The 23,799-nt window shown below is 39.6% G+C and overlaps 1 protein-coding gene across 1 annotated transcript; it reads right to left on the bottom strand.

The window, feature by feature from the left end:
* Positions 1-4,473: 4,473 nt before the first annotated feature.
* MED30 (mediator complex subunit 30) lies at positions 4,474-20,389 on the bottom strand. The gene is made up of 4 exons (XM_084511204.1): positions 20,082-20,389; positions 18,717-18,875; positions 14,629-14,739; positions 4,474-4,714 (listed from the first exon to the last, which is right to left on the bottom strand). Exons 1-4 carry the CDS (start codon positions 20,253-20,255, stop codon positions 4,619-4,621), a joined length of 540 nt encoding a protein of 179 aa, XP_084367330.1. The 5' UTR covers positions 20,256-20,389; the 3' UTR covers positions 4,474-4,618.
* Positions 20,390-23,799: the final 3,410 nt, after the last annotated feature.

Here is a 23,799-nt window from a genome sequence, read left to right as displayed (position 1 = left end):
CCCAAAACTAATGCTGCATTTCATGCAGAATTACTGGTCTCAGAGCAGGAGCACTCCCATTTACACTCCCTACGATGCAGTATTTGGTCATGCACCCCAGAACTGCGGTGGCTTTTTTCCCCTTCACTGCATCCCAATTATCTCTTTAATGCAGGTTTAAAGTGTGTTTTTCCGAATCCTCTTTCCCTGCCACTATTTGAGGGCCAATTTGTGTGTCTAAGTTTTGATTGTTGTTGTTCTATTTCTTTTTATTTTCCCCTTATTTGAAAGTCTTCCCACTTCAACAACGTATTGCGGTAATGGACTGCTTTCGTGATCTTCTTTCCCCTCTGACTATAAATACCAGTAAAACCTCTACATGATGATAGAAACAACTGCATTGCTATTCCCTGCTACTCAGACAACTTTAAAATCACATCCTTCTTCCTATTTTGGCAATCTGAATTTATTTTTCAAGTAAGATTTCATGAGAAAGTGCCCACAGATCTAGGAAAGGATTTTGTTGTAGGATATGTGTGTAATGCTCTCATTTCAGCCACTCATTTTCAGTTCTGTTCTGGTGCATTACTCTATAGCCTTGAGGTAGGGGCAGTCATCTGAGAAGGGAAGGTGAGAGCACAAGGGGCGGGAGAGGGACTAGCAGATCAGTCCTCTTAGAGGATTTGGGCAGAATAGCACTGGGTTTATACAACCTCAGCATTGACTATCAGATATCAGCTGCTAGGGGTATGTATAAAAGCAGAAGTCTAAGCAAATAGGTAGCTGAACGTCACAGCATATGATGAGCTGAGATGCTCCTGGTGTTAAGTGCACACACAAAAAATGTGCCTCTGCTTATTTGCATCAAATATGTCTATATTTACTGGACCTCGTCCAGTGAAAAGCCCTGTAAAACATTTATTCTGACTACATTCACATCAGTACATACAATACTCACGGCTCATGGTAGTGTTGTAACAGCTACTAGAATGCTTTCCCCATGCAAAGTGAGGAAAAAAAAAAACTTAAAATTTACACAGAAGCTAGATTTAACAGGATGAAATAAAGGCAGTATAGTGAAACTTTAACTCTTACATTACATCCAGCTATCCATTACATTTTCTTAAATAAAAACTGGCATTGGTATACAACCTATTGTCACTTTCATTAATACCCATCAATGCACATCAGCCAGCTTGCTATATTTATGCATAAGAATAGAATAACCTCCAACTCAGAAAAAAAATACCTTTTATTTCAAAGCCATCTAGCATGGCAATGAAATCTTGGTTCTTATGAAACCAGAATCCCTGACCGTCTCCACCTAAATCCATTATTTACAGTGAGCAATTTAAGCAGCACTTGTACACAGGCTCCAATTCTTCTGTCAGTAAGAAATACTATGATCAGGGCAGGTTTTTCTACAGGACAACAAAAACGGACATGGTTTATTAAAGCACTCTGGATGTGGCCTTGCTGCCTCTGTGGAAGTCAAGAGGAAAGGTAAACTCTTTGCATCTTTCCTGAATGCTGCATAAATCTGCTCTGCAGAGCCTTTTTCATGTAAATAAACCTTGGACCTTTGCATACCACCTAGCAGGCATCTTTGTGTTGTCGTGCTGAGTTCAATTCACTTACTGAGCTGAACACTCAGTATCTGTTATATTATCTATAAAGATGCAGGATTAACGGTTTGAGTCTGTGTTCACTGAGGGTACTCCTACAAACATGCTACAAAGTCCTCAACATCCCACCTCCACTGTCCCTATTCCTTTCTGGGCCCTGGAAACCCCATCCAACCCCTCAAACATTTTTATATTCCACCAACAGAACCACTCTAGGTTTTGGTCTCTGCTCCCAGGACTGCCTTAACATTAATCCAGCTTCTGCCTAATCTGAAACACGAGAAATAGTCAATGATATACAAGTAAAACATTAAAAAAATCTGTTGTTATTGCTTTGCTGGTATTTGTAAATACTACAGTTGGTGCCATTTCATTAACCATCAGTTAGCATTAAATAAAACATTAATTTTCAGCACGTTGATGCCCAGTCATTTCTTCAAAAGTGTTCCACAGTTGAAGTACTGCCCCTTTTCCTAAACCTGTCATCTTCTTGACCAAATCCTATACTTACTCATGGATGTGGTAGCACATGAATTATAGACACTACCCTTACTTTCATCTGTGTAAGTCAAAGTGTATGGTTTTGGTTTTATACCTTGCAAAGTTCCCATTTTGACAGTATTTCCTGTGATAATTTACAATTCTGTCAATTCCTACACTTTGCAATTTAGCTACTGCACTATCTATTCTGGTAGTGGTTTAAAGTGTTTTCTCCTCTCTCCCAGATGAAAAATTGTAGTATAAACCTTGGCTACTGCCAGCAGCTGCACAGAGGAAGCTGAATATTGTATCAGCCTGACATCTACTTGCCGTATTTGCACTCTCGTCCACAGTTTAGGTGACTTCTGGACCATTTACATGTAATTAAAAAAGCATATTTTTTAATGCAATAAAAAATTTTGGAAAGATTTAATGAGAAGACGTGGATATTAAACAGGCAGTAGAGGAAGGGACAGACTAATCTCCATTTTCCATAATTATTCCAAAACTATACCAAAATGCTAACTACTGAGAATTTTACCTCACAATTAAAATGTTGGTTCCATTCCAAAACCCACCTGAAATATTTCTTAGGCTGGATGCATGCTTATACCTACATAAATTGAAAGATGAAACTATACCTTGCAAATACAAAACTGTGCCTACATTTATAGGCAAACAAACCCAAAAGATCTCTACTAGCAGCCTTCATCTCCTTTTTAAAGGCTTTCTTCAAAAAGTTAATCCGTTTTGTCTTTACTTATAAAATAACGATGACTCCCGTGGACGAAGAAATCAACCATCATTCCTTATCAACAAAAATGCTGCAGTGGACAATCTCTAAATGGCAAATGAACAGTTCTGCTGCTGGCTTTGCCACTGCATAGGCTAACCACTCTTCCATTTGTGATGTGCAAGAAAAGTGACAGACCTTACCTGCTGGGTGTTTTGAGACCTAGTTAGATCTAGAAATTGTCACAGGTATCTATCACATTCAACATCAGGTAATTGACCAAAATGTTTTCTAAGTATGTACGTATCCATTCTTCTTTTAGGTCTAAAGTCTTCAAAAGGAAAAATAAGACAACTACATTTTACCTAACTTAAGGAAAAAGTCATGCATTGTTAACCAGGTGATCAGAGCTATTAATAGCTGATCAGATCTGTTACCTACCAGTGATTTTTACCTCAAGGACCAGACAAATGGGCTGCAATTATTAAAAAATAAAATAAAAACAAAAGACCAATAGAACAACAAACCAGTCTTTTTTTTTTTTTTTTTTTTTTTTAAACCATGCATCTCTAATCAATGAGAATTCAGTTTCAAAAACTCATATATCTTGCAAAAGGATAACACTGGACTCTTTAAAAGGTTCTGAGCAAATCTTCCACATAAAACTATTAAGGAATATAAATGGGCATGGAATGAGAGTTCAGAAGTAAAATATACGAGGCAAGTCACAAGGATGGTTAGTTTTCAACCTGACAAATATTAACAATCAAGAGTTCTAAGGATCTGTATTGAAACAGCATTATTTTAGATATTTATTTATCCTTAAAAAGAGATACATAGTCCACTTGCAGCATCTATGGATAATAGAAAATAAGAATATATTCTAGGCTAGTGGAAACCGTGAGGAATACCAAAGGCAGTACGAAGAAAGATGATGGCTGATGACTAACTGAAGATAATGAACTGCATGTACATGTCAATGTTTCTGGGGACTGGAAGACATAGGAAAAGGATTAATGAAAATTTTACTCAGTGTAATTTAGTAAACTAATGCATTCCAACCACACAGAATGCCATATGAATATTAGACCTGACAATATTAGGAGCAGTACTCAAGAAATGGTAACATACAGAAGAAGTTAAGGTTTGAGACTATATACAGGCTTCATTTAAAATGACTTAATTATATCCATGAGAAAATCAGGGTAGTTTTACGTAGCTTTTGAATTTTGCTCCAATGCACCCAATACCAGAAGCATGCAGTAACAGGCTATGGGATAAGATGAATTTAGGAGGCATAGTAGCCTATAATTTCTGTTCCTACAACAGAAAAACACAGACCATCCTAATATTTGATCACTTATTTCAGTCCTGTAGCTTACTGGAGCTATTTTTCTCTATTGTATTTCTCTATTCTCTATTTTCTCTTTTCCTCTCTGGAGATGTGGTTTGCACTGCAGAGCAGCATGCAGATTTTAAAAGCAGTGTATTTCAATGTATTATAAAACATCCTGAAACACTTCATTTATATAGTCCCAACTTGCATAGCAATCCAAATTATTACCATAAATTACAAAATTTATTATATTCACCCTAAGCGAATCACTCAGGTACAAGCTGTAACATGAATCTTTTGTAAAAACAAAGCCAACACCATTTATCACAGAAAAAATATTTTAATGTTGAAGATGTTTCAACCGTATTGCTTCAATATGGTTGTAGGAAAAAAATTGTAAAGTAAAATTAAGCATATCCAAACAAATTTGTATCTTTTCCAATTACAAAGTTCCGTTCTCTTTGTTCAGTTCCGCATTGCCAACATGGCATTTATGTCCCAAATGAGATTCCGTAACTGATCCATGATCTGCTTCAGCTGCTGGTTCTTCTGTTTCAGTTTCTGTGGGAAGATTTTATGAGAAGATTTTTGTGATTAGTTGAAATAGTACACTCGGAAATACAAAAAAAAAGTGTTATGAAATGCTACATGTATCTTTTTTCCCAGCTGTCTGTGTGCAGTGTTGGTGGGATAATACATCATCTTTAAAGTACAATCTCAAAATACAAGCAAGACTAATGAACTTCGCTAGAGAGGGAATGCTGTTTCTTTTCACAGCAGTCTTAGTATCAAAACACTCGATCCTTTCAACAAGTTGGGGTTGGCACTCTCTTACCAAAGTCAAAAAGACAGCACGTTACGTAGGGAGAAGGAATTGAAAATTCAGACCAAAAGAGGTCAGGGAACAGGGAAATTTATGTTAATATATGTTGTGTAAGTTGCATGCTCAGAAAAGCGAGGTATTAACAGTCAAAGTCTGAAGAAAGCACAAAGCAGAGAGAGAGCCAATCAAGCTTTTCTAGCCCTTCTACCTATGTGGGTCAATCCTCATGTGCTAAGCAATCCTGTATTCCCACATATGCTGAATTCTGAATTCTTTAAAACTGGGTAATGGCTTTTAGAAACAGAAAAAGCATTTGACAGAGCAGCAAACTCACCTTTATTTGGGTGAGTAACCAGAACATAAAAATTATGTCTCTACAGAAGAAAGATCAACGCATTAAGGCACTGCAGAATCTCCCTTACCTTTCATGTTCTGCTATAATACACATATTTATTGTCTGATTTATTCATTTTCCTGCTCAAATCAAAGCTGTCAAGAACTAAGTTACTGTGTATTGTTAACAACAAACCTTGGCCCTTCATTTCATTCAAATTTGATAAGATGTCAGCCTTCTCACATCAGAGATCAAACTACTTATTCATAAGGGAAGTCCAGAGTTCCAAGTAAAGCCAAAGTGCTGGAAAGACTTGCTACCATTCAAAATGTTTCAGGTTTGACATAACTTTGTTCTTCTGCACTACACAAATGGCAACACATTAAAAGAATAACTGGGATCAGTAATGTCATAAAAGTAACTGTAACGGTCATAAAAAAAAAAAAAAAAAAAAAAAAGGCAACAAAAAAAGCAGTAGGCTGAAAATCAGTCCTGAATTTTGATGTGAACAACATAGCAATAGTTTTGAGATGGCAGGGTAGTCAGATGGAAAAGAAGTCCAGAAAAAAAGAAAAAAAAGGAAGCCTATTCACTTCAGACCTGTAAAAATGGTCTTCACTAAAACAGTAATTGAGAAAGGGAACATCCCTGAACACTGACTTTGGTGAACATGTTCCCTGGAAGCAAACAGAGACTACATTCAATTTCAGACTCCTGAGAAGCAGGTAAGACAGATGTAGGTCAGTTCACGTGCACTAATTTGGGAGTTCTAACCAAGCATTTGACAGACTAACAACTATTTTAAAGGTAACCGTGCATTTATCTAATCCTTCTTTTCTAGTTGCTAATTCAAGACTTCACTAGCACAAATCCAGCTCCTAAAGACAAGAAGACAACTGAGAAGCACGTACCTATGACAACATCCAAATGACAGAATTTTGTCTCCCTCTAAAGCCAATGACATAACACATCGATGCTTCAGAAAGCACGAGAGGGATGAGATAAACAAGCACTTTCATACCCGTGACATTTTTAAAAATATTTCTGTTTGCCATCCTTAACATTCAGTTTCAGAGAAATCAGTGAACGCTGCATCAAAACCACTGGTTTAATGCAGGCTGCCACTCACCGATACTGAGGGCACATCATTTCACTATTTTTCAAAGCCTTCATCAATAGAAATGAGTGCTGAACAATCAGCAATGATTATTTGAGTCACAGGTAGAAAGAAGCACCATTAACCTTCGGTATTGCAGATTGTGTTCTCTCTCCATCCCCTTCTAATTGTACTCTTACCTATTTTTATGTAGATATGCTGATATGAACTTTACATAAGTTACGCCCAGAAGACTCATTCTGTAAGACAATTATTTTCATTTCTTGTGCAACTGTTAGGAAATAGTAAATTACTTGATCTTTGCTCCGTGCTAGACAAGGGAAACTTCAAATTGGATTTCATTTGTTTTCAAAGTGTCTGTAAAGAGAAGTAGTATACAATTTCACCGTATCTGCATGAAGATAATTTTAGGTCCTTTTATTTGGTGCTTTATTTTCTTAGCTCTTCTATTCTACTTTTTTCAGAGACAGGAAAAAAAAAAAACTAAGATGAAGCACCACGTCTAGACTGCAAGACTGTAGAAAGAATAAATGGGGAGGAGGAAAGAGCACGGTACCCTAGCTGAAATGCATCTACTGATCTTTGTTACCGGTCTTCGACAGCGGGATCCACACCACAAACTACTACAAAATTGCTAACTTCTGTGCCACTGGCAGTGCTGGCCTCTGCTTAAGGTTTTGCTGAACCAGTGAGAACATCTCAAATTAGCCTTGGGAAGAGAGGTGAAATGGCCCTCTCAGGAATCAGGCAAGTTCTGTAAGAAGCTTCTGCGGTGAAGACAAATTTTTATTTGAACAGATTGCTTGCAAGTTGTCTCCCACTCTTTCCTCCTTCTCCTGAAATGACTTAGTTGAACTCTGGACCACTTCTCAGGGTTAATGGCTGTATGAAACAAGAAAAGGTGCATCATCCTACATATATACCGCAGCTCCTGTCTTTATCTGTTTTAAGATGGTACAGAAGAAATGTATGAGGCAGTTTATAATGAGTTTAACTGATCTAAATTCACCTTGTATCTGACAGGCAGATTTCAGATTGGATATCAAGAAAAGGTTCTTCACTGAGAAGTGTCTGGGCTCTGGGACAGGCTGCCCAGGGCAGTGGTCACAGCACCGAGCCTGCCGGAGTTCAAGAAGTGTTTGGACAACGCTCTCAGACACAGGGTCTGATTTTTGGGTGGTCCTGCGTGGAGTTGAGCTCAATTATCCTTGTGGGTCCTTTCCAACTTGGGATATCCTATGACCCTGTTGTTCCCCCTCTAACATAAAGGTGATCTGCCTGAAAAAACAGTCCTGAGGGGGTTTCTGTGGTGATACTGATTTTCAGTGTGATTACCTCTCCACTTTGACTGGCGCTGCAAATATTAGTACCAGCATGAGGCACCTGGAAAGGACTGCACTCTTCAGCAACCAAACAGACCTTAGGAGGCTCAGGTCAGGTAGGGCAATTGCAAAAACACACACGTAAGCACAAGAAGTGGTAAGTGAAACAAAGAGGGAGAACCATCATACACATCCAGACAACACCCATCTTTCAAGGAACTCACGATAAACAACTTGACATGTTTCATACAGGTTTGGATTCAGGACACAGTAATTTCAACTTTGAAATCAATTTTTGACTTAAATTCATTTTTGGTCCACTTTCATTTCATTTGAAATCAGGGCTGGCTAGACTAATCTGCAGCCTTCTATCAGACATGTATCAAAACTTCCCTTTGCGCACTGATCCATCTCTTTCCTCATATTAAGCTTGGTTATCTTTCAGATTTTAAAACCTAAACATCACCATGAGTCATTCTGCACTCAATCTATTTGTTAAAATTCTCTTCTTCAAGCAAAGACAATAGTGTAAACTGTGGAAGAGTCAGATTACATTCCAGCTGATGCTTGTAAAAATACATCAAAGGTATGTGCCTACGTTTTAAGGATACCTCTTCTGCTTAAACAAACAAACAAAAAAATCATTCTGATGCATTCTGTGCCAGCTATACTTTATATCTGCTCTGTTCAAGACCTGCAACAGTGTCCAGAAGTATATCCAACTTAACAGAGCATTAAATGTTAATCATAGTAATATCTTTACTTGCATAACTCTCAGATTTAGAAATAAGTGTGTTTACTTTGTTGAATACCACCCTACTATTGGGAGAACTTGTATCCTCTTCTTCTTCATGAGTATTCCTCTACTTCTGACCATTAAATTACTGTATGAAATCATTGTTGAAAGTCTTATCAAGATGACAACAGCCTCTGCTTTTTCATGCAAGTCAAAAAGAAGAAATTTTTATAGAAGCAATGTTTATGATAGGTGAGAACAAGTACAGCCTGCCCTGGCAATTTATACTGTTCTTTTTTTAAATGACTCCTTCATAATGCAATCTCTGAAGTGAGGAGGTGGGAAAACTTTTTTTTTTTCTTCAGATTTATAGTCAAAAGACTTGCAATGTTACGTGCACAGAACAGAAAAAAAGTGATAGAGAAAAATGCATCAGTACTTTGCTCAAACTCTTGTAGCTGCCAGGTGACAGTAAATTATGGCTACTCAAGGTATACCAAGGCGTGCTTTCCATCATAACAAGTTCGCACATCCAGCTATTTTTTTAAAGTGGTTAAAAAAGTATTAATTACTGAAACAGTAACTGCTGGACAATTAAATATATTCATTGTTCATTAACTACAGCTTTTCCTGATCATAGGCTGCTCACAGACAGCTGTTTTATCCTTACGGAAATGAGAGATTGAGTTTTCTGCCTCTCTCCAAGCCATACAGGGTGGAAGGAGACTGCTCACCTGCCTGAAAAAGGCAGAGGCACCAGTGGCAGCCTGTGCTCCACTACATGCTCAGTACTTTACACACACTAAGCCAGGCAGCAAATTAATGTATCCACTGCTCTGTTGCTCAAAGAGGAATAGAGAAGTGTTCATTCAAATAGTTGAATGTTTCCTTTGCAGTAATTATTCATTATTCAGCGATGAAGCCTGAGGCCTTATTTCGTTACGCTTACCCTTAGCAAAGTAACTTTTAATGAAATTATCCGTTCCCAAGGAGGTGCTTCTCCACTACATTCCTTGGTGTTACACTCCCATTCTTATCACGAAAAACCACACGGATGTGTAATGCCAACTTATAGACATCAAAATAAGTCACAAGAAGACTATGGATAAATACGGATAAGCCAGAATTCCTCGAATTTTATTTTATCTAATGTTACGTGGCCAAGGGGAGAGCAAGGAATTTCTTTGCTTAGACATCAGTAGGGCTTTTGACACACGCACTCTCACAGTATCACTGTAGCCAAACTGGAGGGATGTGGTTTGGATAGGTAGATTATAAGGGAGCCAGTTTTCCACCAAGACTACTGAACTCCTAAGTGTTGTGATCAGCAGTGTTAAGTCCAAGTGGCAGTCAGTTACTCGTGGTGGTTCTCAGGATTGACAGCAGGGCCAGTACTCCTAATGTTCTCATTAATTACCTATTCACACTTAACGACCTAATCACCGTATCAAGTTTGTGGGCAATACCCAACTGGGGGAAGCGGTCAATATGCTCAGTGCTAGGATGTCCGATTCAGAGGGAGCTCAACAGGTGGGAGGGGCAGGCTGATGCACAGCTCCTCAGGAACTTCAACAAAAGCAAAGGGCAACGCCCCACACCTGAAAAAGAAGAAACTCCTACAACAACAGTACAGGGTGAGGGCTGACTGAATACAAAGCAGCTTTGGTCTGAGGATCCTTTTTAAACTTTCTGGCACACTGAATGTGATTCAGCAGTGGATCCTTTTGCCTAACATTGCGCTATACTAAAAAGAGTCTAGGTATCAGGACATGTTATATCACTTATTCACCTCTCTTTGGCTCTGCAGAATGATTGTCAAATTTGGGTCTACACAGAAGGCATTAACATTCTGGAGAAAGAAGAGTGGAAGGCCACCAAGATGATTTATACGCACACGGCATGAGAAGCTGAGCTTGATATTTGTTCAGTGTCAAGCAGAGAAGGCTAAGGCGGGGCCTTGATGCTGTCTTCAGCTACTTAATGCAGATTATAGAAAAGACAAAGCTAGACTCTTCTTGGATGTGCACAGCAAAAGGATGAGGGGCAGTGGACAGGTATTTATAATGCTACTGGATATGCCCCAGAGTAACTGTATCTAATAGCTGGCCCTGCTTTGAGCTGGGGGTTGAATTAGCTAATCTCCAGACCTCCCACTGAGCCTAAATTCTTCTAGGATACCATTCTTACAGACAGGCAGTTTGCGTGCCCAAACCAGCATGGAATTGTGCCCTGTGCAGATTAATGTGCAGGTGCCCAAGTAAACAATTCTTCCTCTCTCACTGAAGGGTTTCTTGCTGTGCATTTGTATTTGGGGTGAAAAGGATTCTACAAATACAAAACAAATTAAAAATACATGCAAATACAGTGAGGATAGCTTTAAAAGAACGCAAGTTCACAGCATTAAAAGAAAAAAAAAAAAAAGTAGTTTTCAGGCAAAGTTATTTCCTGAAAAGAAAGCCTAGTTGTGAATTGCTGTTATTTTAAGGACTACTTCACAAAACAACATCAGCTCCAGCGCACAATAGTTTTGTTACCAAAAAAGCCCTCAGGTAAATTCATAACAACTTAACTCAGAAGCCTGTAAATTGTCTCCTCCCCCCTTAGCAAGATCACTGTTAACTACTTAGCAAAGATTCATTAAGGGTATCTAATCCGATTATTTTCAGAAGGGCTACCTGCAATGTGTCAGTACTATTTTCACATCTTTTTCATTTTCAGACAAATGTACTGAGACTACTAATTACGCAATGGTTTTCCTATGTGCTCATTTGAAACCAGACCTGCAGCATCTGAAAAAAACACACCTGTATTTGCTCCATTTCTAAAATCAACCAGTAAAGAAAATGCAGCAACAGAGATTACAGCATTCTGAGATTTGATTTTCTGTTTTAAGTCCTTTTAAATGTACTACAGGACCTGAGCCTGACATCTTGAAAATATTACAGATGATGCTGTACTTGCCTACAACTGTAGGCAGAAGATTATCTACAGATACGAAGACAATTGAGTAAATTTTTTTAACACCTGCCAATTGTTGCAAATAATAATTATCTTCAATAAAAGCTTGCAGGACTTGGATTAGTAGACCAATGCAACAACTAATCTGGTTCTGGAACAGTAAATTATTTATTATAGAAAAGAAGAGTGAAACATCTCATCAGTTTACAGCTCTGGAAAGCAAATACCGATAAAAGGAATAAGCAACAATTTTGGGAAGAACAGGAAAGAACTGTTTCACACAAAAGGCAGAGCCAGTTAGTGCTGACTGAACAGCTTTTTGTTTTGCTTTGGTTTTGTGTTGTTTTCTCCTTCTAATAGCGGTGCACACTTACAAGCATTCTGTTTAGTAACTGCTTGTATGGCAAAAGTCCCTTTTGATTTAAGCCTAATAGGCTCCATTCAAAGTTATGGTTGCTGGATATTATTGAATTGCTAGGACAGAAATTCATTACCTCGTAAACTGATCTATATTTTTAATTAATGGACAGGGACTTCGTAGCCAAGGCCGGGGCATTAAACTTTCTGACCTAAAATGTAAGCCTAATGCAGCTGAATAAATAAGATGTCACTATACAGCAGACTGGTATCAGAAGCTACTGCAGTATTTTAGAATACTGCTGCATCAACAGGTTCTTCTGCCCCAGGAGGGAGCCAGTAAAGGCAGCACACAATGATCCCCCCACCTCCTCTGAACAACTGCTGGAGCAAAGCAGAGCTGTTATGTTTCAAGTCAGTGGTTCCTGGAAGGAGGCACGTCTCTGTGTGAGAACACATGAAGCACGAGGCTTTATATGATCTACTCATGTCCTTTGTGCTTCCAACTGCAGGGGAGTGTCTTTCATACACGCACAGGGCCACCAAAGAGATCAGACGGGCTGGGAAGTCAAAGCAAGAAGGACAAAATTAAGCGGCCCGTGCTCTGAAGGTCCAAGAATTCAGATGGGTTAGGCAATAATGCTTTTTTGATACCAGCAGCATGAAAGACTGAAAAGGCAACTGCCTATCACAGCAACCAGGGTGAGCCGAGAGCGGGACAAGCAGCTTCAGGGAGAAAAGACAGTAGGTGAAGAATATAAAAAGCTTCTTCACCTGACACACTTGTTTCGCTGTCACAGTATTTTCATCAACATTTTATATTACTGAAATTTTGCTGAAAGAAACTAAGGAAAACTGAGCTGGAGATGGATGTCACATATTGCAGGGGACTGAAAAGCTGTCAGGAGTGCCTGCCTGTTAAGAAACAGAGAGGGCTATTTAAGTCCAGCAGCCAGAGACAGAAATTAGATCAATTAACCTGATCCTACCACATTTTCTTTGCAAAAATATGAATTGTTTCCTTTCTAGTCGTGAAAAGTAAAACACTTCCTCTTCTGTAATGGACTAAAATTTGGTCTTGGAAATTGGAGAAACACAAAATAAAGAAAAAAAAATTGGTGAAATCAGTGCAGTTTCAAAAACAAGCACTTTAAATTTCTGTTGCAGCACATACTATTTGTCTACAAAAACACCACAGAAAGTTCAACTATCTTCTGAAAATTTACTGTTGAAAATCCGGTGTTAGGCATTTAATGTGAGGCATTAAAGTGTAAATAGAGGATTTCAGACCAGATTTAAGTGCCTGTTTGAATACATTCTTAATCGCAGATTTGCCACTAATGCTCCTGTAACCCCATCAACCTTTTCAAGATTTAAAGCTCATCATAAACATTTATGAAATTCTTTTCACAAGATCACACCAAGGAGGTTTAAAAACACATTAGCATACAAGTACAACAACAAGGGCAAAAACATGTCATAAAACTATCAAAAACACAGCAAATATGGACAGTTAAACTTATTAGCACTTAAATATTGCAAATGAATGTGCATAAATTCACAGTATAACATTACATACAATATAATATATACAACCTTGCTACATCAGCACCCAGCAGAAAGAATACAACAGCGAAGCTGACAACTGCTTTTCTCTAATTCACAGTCCCCATTTTTGCTTGTACCATATGCATGAATTTTTCTGAACAAGTTATAAAAAAAAAAAATGGTACATCTCTAATTGTTGAAGACAAATGAAAATATTGGAAATATTTTAAAAGACAAAAATCCACCAATTATTCTCTGCAAGAAGATTTATTTTAGACATTCACTTCCTTTCTTCTGTTGTTTTTGTAGATTATGCCTGCTTTTTAACAAGCATTTACAGATTATTACAGCTACGCAAATATTTAGAAAATCCTGTCTTTGTACTTTACAGACTGAAGGAACACTGCTCAATATTGTGGTCTGGTAATGCTACTTATTTTTAATCTCAATATTATATTAGCATTTACTATAGAATATTTATTTTTAGATTTGAATTCATCTTTAGTAATTGTACTCAAATGTAAATTGCCATTCAAAATGAAAATTTAACAGCATCTTTCTCATTTATGGCACATTTTTTTCTGAATGTGTCAAGATTCAATGAATGTTGTACTTAACAAAAGAAACGTTCTTTCCTGAACTGACAAAATATAAAAAGTAGCCCTGAAAATTCTCTACCAACACATATTGTAATAATATTTTCATATCTGATGTTTAATAATCATTTTCATGCACTTGCACAATACAAGTTTTGGAGTGAAGTAAGTTCAACAGGCACCTTAACTCTAACTCCATGAAGCTGGTGAGGTCGTGCCACAGGCTGCCCAGAGAAGCTGTGGATGCCCCGTCCCTGGAGGTGCTCAGGGCCAGGCTGGATGGGGCTTTGGGCAACCTGGGTTGGTAGGAGGTGTCCCTGCCCATGATGAGGGGGTGGAACTGGGTGGTCTTTAAGATCCCTTCTAACCTGAGCCATTCTGTGATTCTACGATCTGAACTACCAACATCTAGTGGGCTAACCATAACCTCAATATATATAGTCTTCTGAAATGGTGTATTGTTTTAAAAAGAGTCACAAGTTAAAGCTGTTATCTAAAATCTACAGCCAGAGCTATAGCTAAAATAATCTGTTTACCACTGGTAATTCTGAAAGTTATATGCAAGAAGTTTTATGCTAGTCATCACGCATGCAGCCTTTAGTCTAGAAATCCAGTCTAGAAATCCAAGCTTTCCAATGACAGTGACATTTTCTGTTTTATCTAAATCAATTTCAATTTTCTTACCTTATTTACCTCCATGATTTCCCTTCTCTCTTCACTAGCAAAACGAAGCTGACTAGCGGCACCACGATCATCGTGCTTGGAGCCATCTTCTTCAACATATGGAATTAGTTGCTGCGAAGACAAGAAACATCAGCTTTAAGAAAAAAAAAAAAAAAAAAAAAAGTGGGGGGGGAAAAAGGATGAGAGAAAAAAAATGAAAACCGGAGATGTATAAATTACTAATATTTTCTCCAAAGGCTCAAACTTCCTGAAAGGAAAGGAATGGAGAAAATCTTTCTTCATCACCTCCAAACCAAAGGCCTAGACCTAAGTCATCTCTCAAGTGCAGGCATAACCCAGTGTGAGCTTTTTAAGATGTTAATCACAGATGATATTTGTATTCTTGAACTCTATAGACTTCCTTTTTAAAATTTACTGTTCTGCACCATGAAATAACACAAAGATGAACTTATCATTACTATCAAGTATTTCAGTGATGTAGAAAACATAATTTATGACTGGCTTTACACATGGAGATTAACTACTCAGTTAATACCCGAATTATGACTTGATGTTTTAGTGGGTGTCTGCTTGGCTGTTCTTGAAACCAGGCTCACAGTTACCTAATAGGAGTTTCTCCGTACGGATTTTCCACTGGGATCTCCTCAAGCACATAACACACTGTCTTTTTTGTAAGGTTCTACAAAGCCAACCTTTGATAAAGGATTTTTAAATGAATACTAATGTACATTCCTTTCCATAACAACAAAACTGAAGGATCAGTAAATGAACTAGATACAAAACAAACACATGCTTTGTGTCAAAACATTCCCAAGCTAGCATCTTATTCAAAAAATAATTACAAGCTGTAACATTTTATACGTAACATACATAGTCAAAGTCTACAGTCGAAGGTTGATTTTTCTGTCCTGAACTGAAAGAAGCTAAAATTGACAGCAAAATTACACCCTTGTTCACATATGTATGTATTACAGACAAACGAAAGACAAGTAATTCATGCAAATGACCAAGAAGACATTAGCCCAAAAGCCAGGGGATGGGTTGCTCATCAAATACATGTGAACTTGTTGCTTAAGTTGAGGTGTAGTATTATGAAGCCTTCAGCTATGACCTTCAGCATTCTGAAAACTTACTTTGACATAAGTCACTGAAAATTGAATTCTCTTCTACACGTGCTTTTTGCGGACCATTCTCGTTAAGCTCCTCAAAATGGACAAAAAGTACCATACTAAGCTGTGTCATGAAAACTTGGTAAAGGCTTACAACTTGTTGCATCTCCATACTATAAAGCAAAAGTAGTGTAGCCAGTATGTACTCTTGCAAAAAGCTCCTTCTCTCACTTATGGAAAAATAACATACATCCAGAGCAGACGGAATGTTATCCCCTAAAAGCCTCCCATCTACCAGAAAAGCTAGGAATTCAAACAAAGAACTACAATTAACACGCAAATAAGACAGTTCTCTCTAGAGAGGGAATTCTGTAACGAGATCGGCTTCACAGTAATCTCGTAACTTGTTATGCTGGCTAAAAGGAAGTTGATAAGAGTACCTATTAAACTAATAGCACATATTAGTGAAAGAAATACAACATTTTAATATCAATAATAATAGACTAAGGAATATTAGTAGGCACTGATTTTATTGATAGAATCTAAGGACAGAATTCCTTGCTATAAACAAGAAGCAAATAGGAAATAAACGAGAGAGAAAACAAACAAATGTTTTAGGTAGTTTCTCAAGGTGGAGATACCTCATGTAGGTTGTGAAAGGTGTAACGTAAAACTAAGTTTTATAGCCTGGACAGAGGGCTTGCCTTGGGATCTCTACATTAAAGAGCAAACTCCTGCACACCATCTGCAGTAAAATGGATAATGTGCAGAAAAATCTATATGCCTGCTATCACATAGCGTATAAGAGTTACAGTAACATACCTTAAACCAATGGTTGAAGCAGGTACCTAATTTTGCAGTTATTATAGACTACTCAGGAAGAAGTGCAGTGACAAACACTGACACTGATTAGCTGCATATCATAGAACAGCTTGGGTGGGAAGAGACCTTAAAGCCCACCCAGATCCAACCCCCTGCCATAGGCGGGGACACCTCCCACCAGCCCAGGTTGCCCAAGGCCCCATCCAGCCTGGCCTTGAACATCTCCAGGGATGGGGCATCCACAGCTTCTCTGGACAGCCTGTGCCACGGCCTCTCCACCCTCTGAGTGAAGAACTTCCTCCTAATACCTAATCTATACCTACCCTCTTCTAGTTTAAAGCTCTTCCACCTTGTCCTGTGCCACCATATGCAAAGATACATTGGAAATGTAAAGGAAAAAGACAGGTCAAGGAAACATGGATTTATATATTACGCTCATGAGCGTAAGCAACAAAAGTTAAACAAAAGTTCAAAACTACAGGACAAAAGGATCAGTACAAAGGCATTGCACATAAGTATTGTGAGACACTGACTGCTAAAGAATTAGACAGGGAGGCACAGAATAATTGTCTTGTTCACTGTAGTATCATAAGAAGGTTAATAACTGGAAAAAAAGTAAGGAAGAGCAGCATACATCTATTCCACTAGTGAGTCAGGAATCAGTTAAGTGAAAGGGAAAAGCCATTAAATAATTTGACTGATTAAAGAGGAAATTTGTTGATATTCTTCAAAGATAAGGTTAGAATGTCAGTCATTAAACAATATGATTGAGACTATCACTTAAAAGCTGAAATAGAAATTTAAGAAATCAGATCAAGATAAACGATGTGACACTTTCATTCACCCTAACTCATAAAACATGAGGAATCGGGCATTAGCTTCAGAGCAGCAAAGACCAAGTAGATAAAAGGAAAAAGAAGTCGTCCAACTGTTGATAGAAAAACTCTGCTGTGCATAAGGTTATCTACGAGACCTTATAACATAAAGGCTTAAAGGGACTTCTCATTTTCTCTGTGGAGATTCCTTTTCATCCTGGTAATTGGGGAAAATAAAAAATGAAAAAAGCAACCCCAGCATATCCCAACCACATGTGAAAATAAGACAGGTCAAAAGCCTCTAAAGAGGATAACAACTATTAAGCTTTTGCACACAAGTCAATTCTAACAAAGCATGAAAAAGGTGTGGGGGGGTTTTGTTCATTTGGTTAGTTTTCAAGGACAAGTTATCTCACTCCCTCACTTGTTGTAAGGTATCCCCATAGTTTCTCTGAAACACACAGCAGTGACCGCTGACAAGGAGATAGTCTAGAACAGTCTGCACAGAATGGACTTAATTATGGACATTATTAATAATAGGGTATGTAGTGAAGGGACTCAAATACAAAACATGAAGTTTAAACGATTGAAACTCAGTTGGCGATCAGAAGTCAATAGAGTAGCCTCTAAGTCCAGGGGCCAGCAATTAAAGGAATTCACAGTTTTGGCTGATAAAGAGCTGTAAGAACTCAGATCATAAAACAGGCTTTAAGAGTATTACTAGGAACCATAAACATCTTATGCCGGGGGGGGGAACAAATTCTGATTTTACTAGGAAAAGCATTTTTATTAGGAAAAACCTTTGCCCAATCCTACTTACGCATTATGCTGTTAACTTTTCCACCACCACAGCACTTTCAGATCTAGTTCACATTGGCTCAGAAGGTTAATGATAGCTAGGTGAGGAAACTGTGAAGACACAGGCTGATGGGCAGAGCAAGGGAAAAATAATCCTCATTACTCGGGCCACCAGGAAAGCAGGTGAGGGCTTAAAGCAGACTAAACCAACCTCTTAAAAAAAACATTTTGACCCTTTTTTTCCAAGGGGAAACAAATCTGTGAATGGACAAAGAGGCCTGAGGGAAAAGGCTACAATTTTAAATGAAATTTGATTTCAAAATTGTACCACTTCCAACTGGTAAGAATTGCTGGAACTTTCACACTGACATCTCCATCTTTCAAACAGCTCCTAACAATAAACAGAGTTCAGTCCACGGAAGAATTCCAGTCTCACTTCAAACCTGTTTGCTCCAAGCCTGCTGCAACCCATGAGAAGGGATGACATGCGAAACACAGCGCGGTGACTCTGAGTTGTTATTTGTACATACAGAAAGGTACTTACTTCGATGGGAACGGGATCGAGCCCAGCACAGTTTTCATTACATTTGTCATAGACTAATCTCAGTTTCCTGAAGAGGATGGATAGCTGGCGGAGGTGTTCCTGCAGCTTTCCCAGTCTGTCTTGATACGTTCCAGTGTGATAAGTAACACCATTTGGTAACTTAAAGGAAACAAAACCCAAAAACATTTAAAACATTTAAGTTTCTCTCATAGAAGTTAAATAAACTGAAAATAAATTTGAGGTTTTTTTTGTACATTTTAAAATAAGATAATCACATTATTCCCATAAAAATGACTGAAATTTCTCTTGTTTTTCTTTGGTACAGTTCTGTATTTTGTCTGCACATCTCACGTACCAAATCACTGTTCTCAAAGAGCTTCATGTATTCTTCATTTTGGTCACTATCAGGCCCCCTGGAACTTTAAATGACTGCCTTCAAAATATTTAAGCATTGTTGTTACCTGAGTATTACACTCTGTGTGAAGAAACAATTCAATATCTGGTCACAATTCAAACAATCAAAGCAAATACTTATGTGTACCTAAAATAATTACAAAAGGAAACTTCCAAAGACATGAAGATACATAGGGAACAGCAGTGATCACTTGCACATTTATCTCTGAGGCTGAGTGCAAGCACTTCTGCTTTCAACAGAGAAACATGACATGTTTGTACGTTTTCTCAGTAAGTAACCACAATAAGGGTTTCGTCCACTTTAATAACAAAAAGAATGTCACAAAGTTTTAAGTGGAAAACATTATAGACGAATGAAATCACTGATCAATGACAATTCCTCTAAAATGACTCCCCAGAGGTTAATAAAAACACAGAAAAGTAAATGGCATATAAATATGCTTTTCTGTTTTTAAAGGAAAACACAAACACTAAGTGTATTTAGAGCACATTTACTAGGGGCAAAAATAAGAAACATTTCTGAACATTCTCCATGTTCCTTCAATATACAGTGGCAAATAAATGTGCTCAGAGCAGCACACACTGCTCCAACCACCACTCTCTTTTCAAAGTGCTATGATTGTAGAATCATTAGGGTTAGAACAGCTCTCCAAGATCACCTGCTCCAACCATCCCCTACCACCAATGTCACCACTAAGCCATGTCCCCGAGCACCACGTCCAACCTTTCCTTGAACACCCCCAGGGACGGGGACTCCACCACCTCCCTGGGCAACCTGTCCCAGTGCCCGACTGCTCTTTCTGAGCAGAAATGTCTCCTCATTTCCAACCTGAACCCCGCTGCGATCTAGTTATGTATGTTAATACCCTTAGCTATCTCCAAGCACACACACTTGGTAGGAAGGGAACTGAGGACCCCTAAACCACGCGACCCCGGCAGCAGCCGCCTGACCTGCATGTTCCTGAGGAGCTGGAAGATCTCCATGGTTCGGAACACGATGTCCTGCACCGTCTCCTGCCCGATGCGGCACAGCGACGCCGTGTTCACCTCCCGAGCCGCCTGGGCCTGCGCCCCGGAGAAGGCCCCGGGGGGCATCGCTGCCCCGGCCAATGGCGGGGTTGACATCTCGGCCGGCCGGCCCGTCCCACTGCTTAAAATTAAGACGGAACGGTTCAGTTATTAATTAATCCTGTCATAACAAGCCTCAGGGCTCCCCCCCGCCGCCCCGCCCGCGGCCAGGCCGCACACACAGCGCGGGGCCCGCCGAGGCCGCGTTGCCCTGGCAACGCGCAGCCGGAAGCGTTCGGCGGGACCCGGAAGCGCAAAGGAAGTGACGACAAAGGGGGGGGCCGGGCGAGGGGCGGGTGGCGGCCGTTGGGCTGAGGGGGCGCTGAGGGGGGGGCCGAGTGCCCCGGGTGGGGCAGGGGGCGGCGCTGCGGGCGCTCCTCGTGGTTTTTGGGGCAGTTTTGGGGGCAGTTTTTGTATTTGTCCGGATTTTAGAAATAAATCGTAACCCATGTGTGCCCGCCCGGAGCCTCACAGCTCAGTTTTTGGGGTTGGAAAGTTGGGTCAGAGCCTTCGCACGTCCAGCACCAGAGTCACAAAATGGCTCGGGCTGGGAGACACCTCACAGACCGCCCGGTTCCAGCCTCTGCCATGGGCAGGGACACCTCCACCAGCCCAGGCTGCCCAAAGCCCCATCCAGCCTGGCCTTGAGCACCTCCAGGGATGGGGCATCCACAGCTTCTCTGGGCAGCCTGTGCCAGAGCCTCAGAGAATCACAGAATCATTGAGGCTGGAAAAGACCTCCAAGACCATCTGGTCCAACAACCCTGCTACCACCAATGTCACCCACTAAGCCATGTCCCCAAGCACCACGTCCAACCTCTCCTTGAACACCCCCAGGGATGGGGACTCCACCACCTCCCTGGGCAACCCGTCCCAGTGCCTGACTGAAAAGTCTTTTCTGAGCAGAAATGTCTCCTCATTTCCAACCTGATCCTCCCGTGGTGCAACTTGAGGCCATTCCCTCTGGTCCTATCACTGTGAGAAGAGGCCAACCCCCAGCTCCCCACACCTTCCTTTCAGGTAGCTGCAGAGAGCAATAAGGTCTCCCCTGAGCCTCCTCTTCTCCAGCGTCAAAACACTTCACTAAAATCTAGGTAGACAAGAACCACAGACTTTACCTCATCCCACCCTCTGAGTGAAGAATTTCCTCCTAACTTCTAATCTAAATCTCCCCTCTTTTAGTTTAAAACCATCCCCCCTTGTCCTGTCATTATCTGATTGAGCAAAGAGTTTCTCCCCAACTTTTTTATCAGTCCCCTTCAAGTAGTAAAAAGTTGCAATGAAGTCACCCCGGAGCCTTCTCTTCTCCAGGCTGACCAGCCCCAGCTCTCTCTCTCTCTCTCTCTCTAATGCTGGCAAGGGTTTGCTCATACCATTTTGATAGGTCACACTGATAAATTATCAGTTGTGTGTTTATAGATGGTATATCTGGACATAGACACACCTACATTAATTTTATGCATCTATATCACTACATCTTGCATTGGTACTCTTGTTAACAGAGAAACAAAATAGGATAGACACCTTCCTCTACCCCAGTACTTACATGGATATAAAACACTTCTGTGTTGTCTACCCTCTCTGCTTATGCTACACTAACATAGTCAGTACAGTTTCAAAGAGCAGACAATGCTTTCTGTGCAAGAAAAAAGAAACACCCTATAGAAGAAACTGGGCAGGGGTTGTGAGGACCAATAGGTATGAATAGACTATACAGTACCTACTGCTTATTGTCTGTCTTTATAGTAAAAAGCAAATTTCTTCATAAGCAAAATTAGTGTCAAAGTATTTCTTTTTGCAATTGAGGTCTTACCTAAGACTCAGAACGATTTTGACAATAAGTGCCTGAAAATGCCGAAGAGGGCATTTACTGTAGTTGTGCTGTATTAAAACTGATGTCATGAATGATCTTTTGTACAAAATGCATTGCATTTGTAACGCTGTTTAAAAAAAAAATTAAATAAAAAAGAAAAGAATTGACTCATAATACACACCTTTTGTTAAAGCAGTCAAGGAACACTCAGAACCGTACAAACTTGCTGTCAGAGGCATTTTGCTGCAGAAGGCTTTTTTTTTTTCCTCAGAAACAGGTTAATGAGGAGAAACACCACTCTTCCCCACACTGAAGCTTTTTGCTGGCTAAACACTCTTTACAACATGCTCCTTTAGCCAAAGCACATTGTAAATAATTACAAAGTATTTTAACAAAATCTGAACATCAAAAATACAAAAGTGGTTTCTTGAACTGATTGAAAAAAAATTGCTCATAAAAATGAGGGAGATATTTTCAGACAGGAAAAGAATATCCCACTGTGTCTGGCTAGACAACGCTTGGGAAAAGCAGCCCCCAGAGAGTTTCTAAGGGCTTATGTGAGGGCTTGCATCTCGGTTTACTGTACATTAAGGAAATGATGCAAGAACTGTTCAAGAGCTGAGCACAAAGGATAATGTTTTCCTCTTTTGATTGTATGCCCAAGAGCTCTGTTCACACTGCTTAACTTGCTGCTCCAAATCTGATGGCATCTTAAGTTCCCGAGAGCAGTGAGCGGTTCAGACCACCTACTATTCAGGGCTGCCAGACACAGACTCCAGATACCGTCATATACCGCAGTGTGTGACTGCCGCTTACAGTAGGCAGGGGAAATGCAGAGCCAAGTCTGCGTGCGGAGGGTGCTGGAGAATGTTGCTAGGAGGCCTCACGTTCTCCAGTGCCAATTTGTGGAGCCATCTAAGTCTGATTTTTCACTCCCAGACAAAGGAATCTCCTCCTTTCAGATAAGGAACATTTTTTTGTTTGTTTGTTTGGATGAGGAGAAGATGAATAAACATTTTGCTTTCTAAAATAAAATGGTTAAGCTGTCTTGTGTGTCTTCAGTTTGGTCCAAGTGCTTTCATCTGGAAGGAGTCCAGATCAGGCCGTCCATCTTTCGCATCCATTTCAATTTCCGTGGCATCGGTTCAACCAGTGTCTTAGGATGCTTCAGCCTCTGCCAACTATGACACAGTATCAAATCCTTTTCTTCTTTCTTCCTACATGGGGTTGTAGACAAGCTACCAAAAAAAAAAATAATAATAATAATAACACAGAGCATATGTCTATATGTAATCTAGTCAAGAGAGGTTTAAACTAAATTTGTAATTAAAACTCTTTAAAGAGTAACTAGGTCAGTGTCATGTTCACAATAATAATGGCTTATGATTTTATTATATTTTAAGAGGTTCCAACTCAAACTGTGCGCAGCTCTGAAGTCTGCATGGCTCTGTTCCGTCAAGAAAGCAAAAATCCTCAGTAGTGAGGCAAGAGGAAAACTGTTGTTTTCTTTCAAACAATTTTCTGTAAGTCGGTGCCTGCAAGGCAATTTGAATCACTGTATTTTAAAATAAACAGAACTGGTGGAATTCCTGGACCATCATCTGTTTTCCTTGAATAAAGAAGAGCACGCTCGCTCCCAGGTCCCCTCACAGTATTTCTTAGCAGCCATGCTTCGATGCTGCTTTGAGGGTGACAGATGGGCTTGGGGGAAATGTGTTAAGCAGGAAAGGACTTTCGTTCTCAGTCCTGTCCCAGTCAGTGTTTATGTGCGGATAGAAGGAGAAATAA

The sequence above is a fragment of the Aythya ferina genome, assembly GCF_964211825.1.
Source record: "Aythya ferina genome assembly, chromosome: 2".
NCBI classification, from domain to species: Eukaryota; Metazoa; Chordata; class Aves; order Anseriformes; family Anatidae; genus Aythya; species Aythya ferina.
This window is presented reverse-complemented; position numbering and strand designations above follow the sequence as displayed.

What these genes read in the sequence shown, in the direction of transcription:
- MED30 (XM_084511204.1), bottom strand. Translation starts at nt 20,255, where the DNA reads ATGTCAACCCCGCCATTGGCCGGGGCAGCGATGCCCCCCGGGGCCTTC. An exon ending in TCGATCCCGTTCCCATCGAA is followed by an intron (nt 14,740 to 18,716) that starts GTAAGTACCTTT and finishes TTGTCTTCGCAG; the next exon opens with CAACTAATTCCATATGTTGA. An exon ending in AAATCATGGAGGTAAATAAG is followed by an intron (nt 4,715 to 14,628) that starts GTAAGAAAATTG and finishes ATCTTCCCACAG; the next exon opens with AAACTGAAACAGAAGAACCA.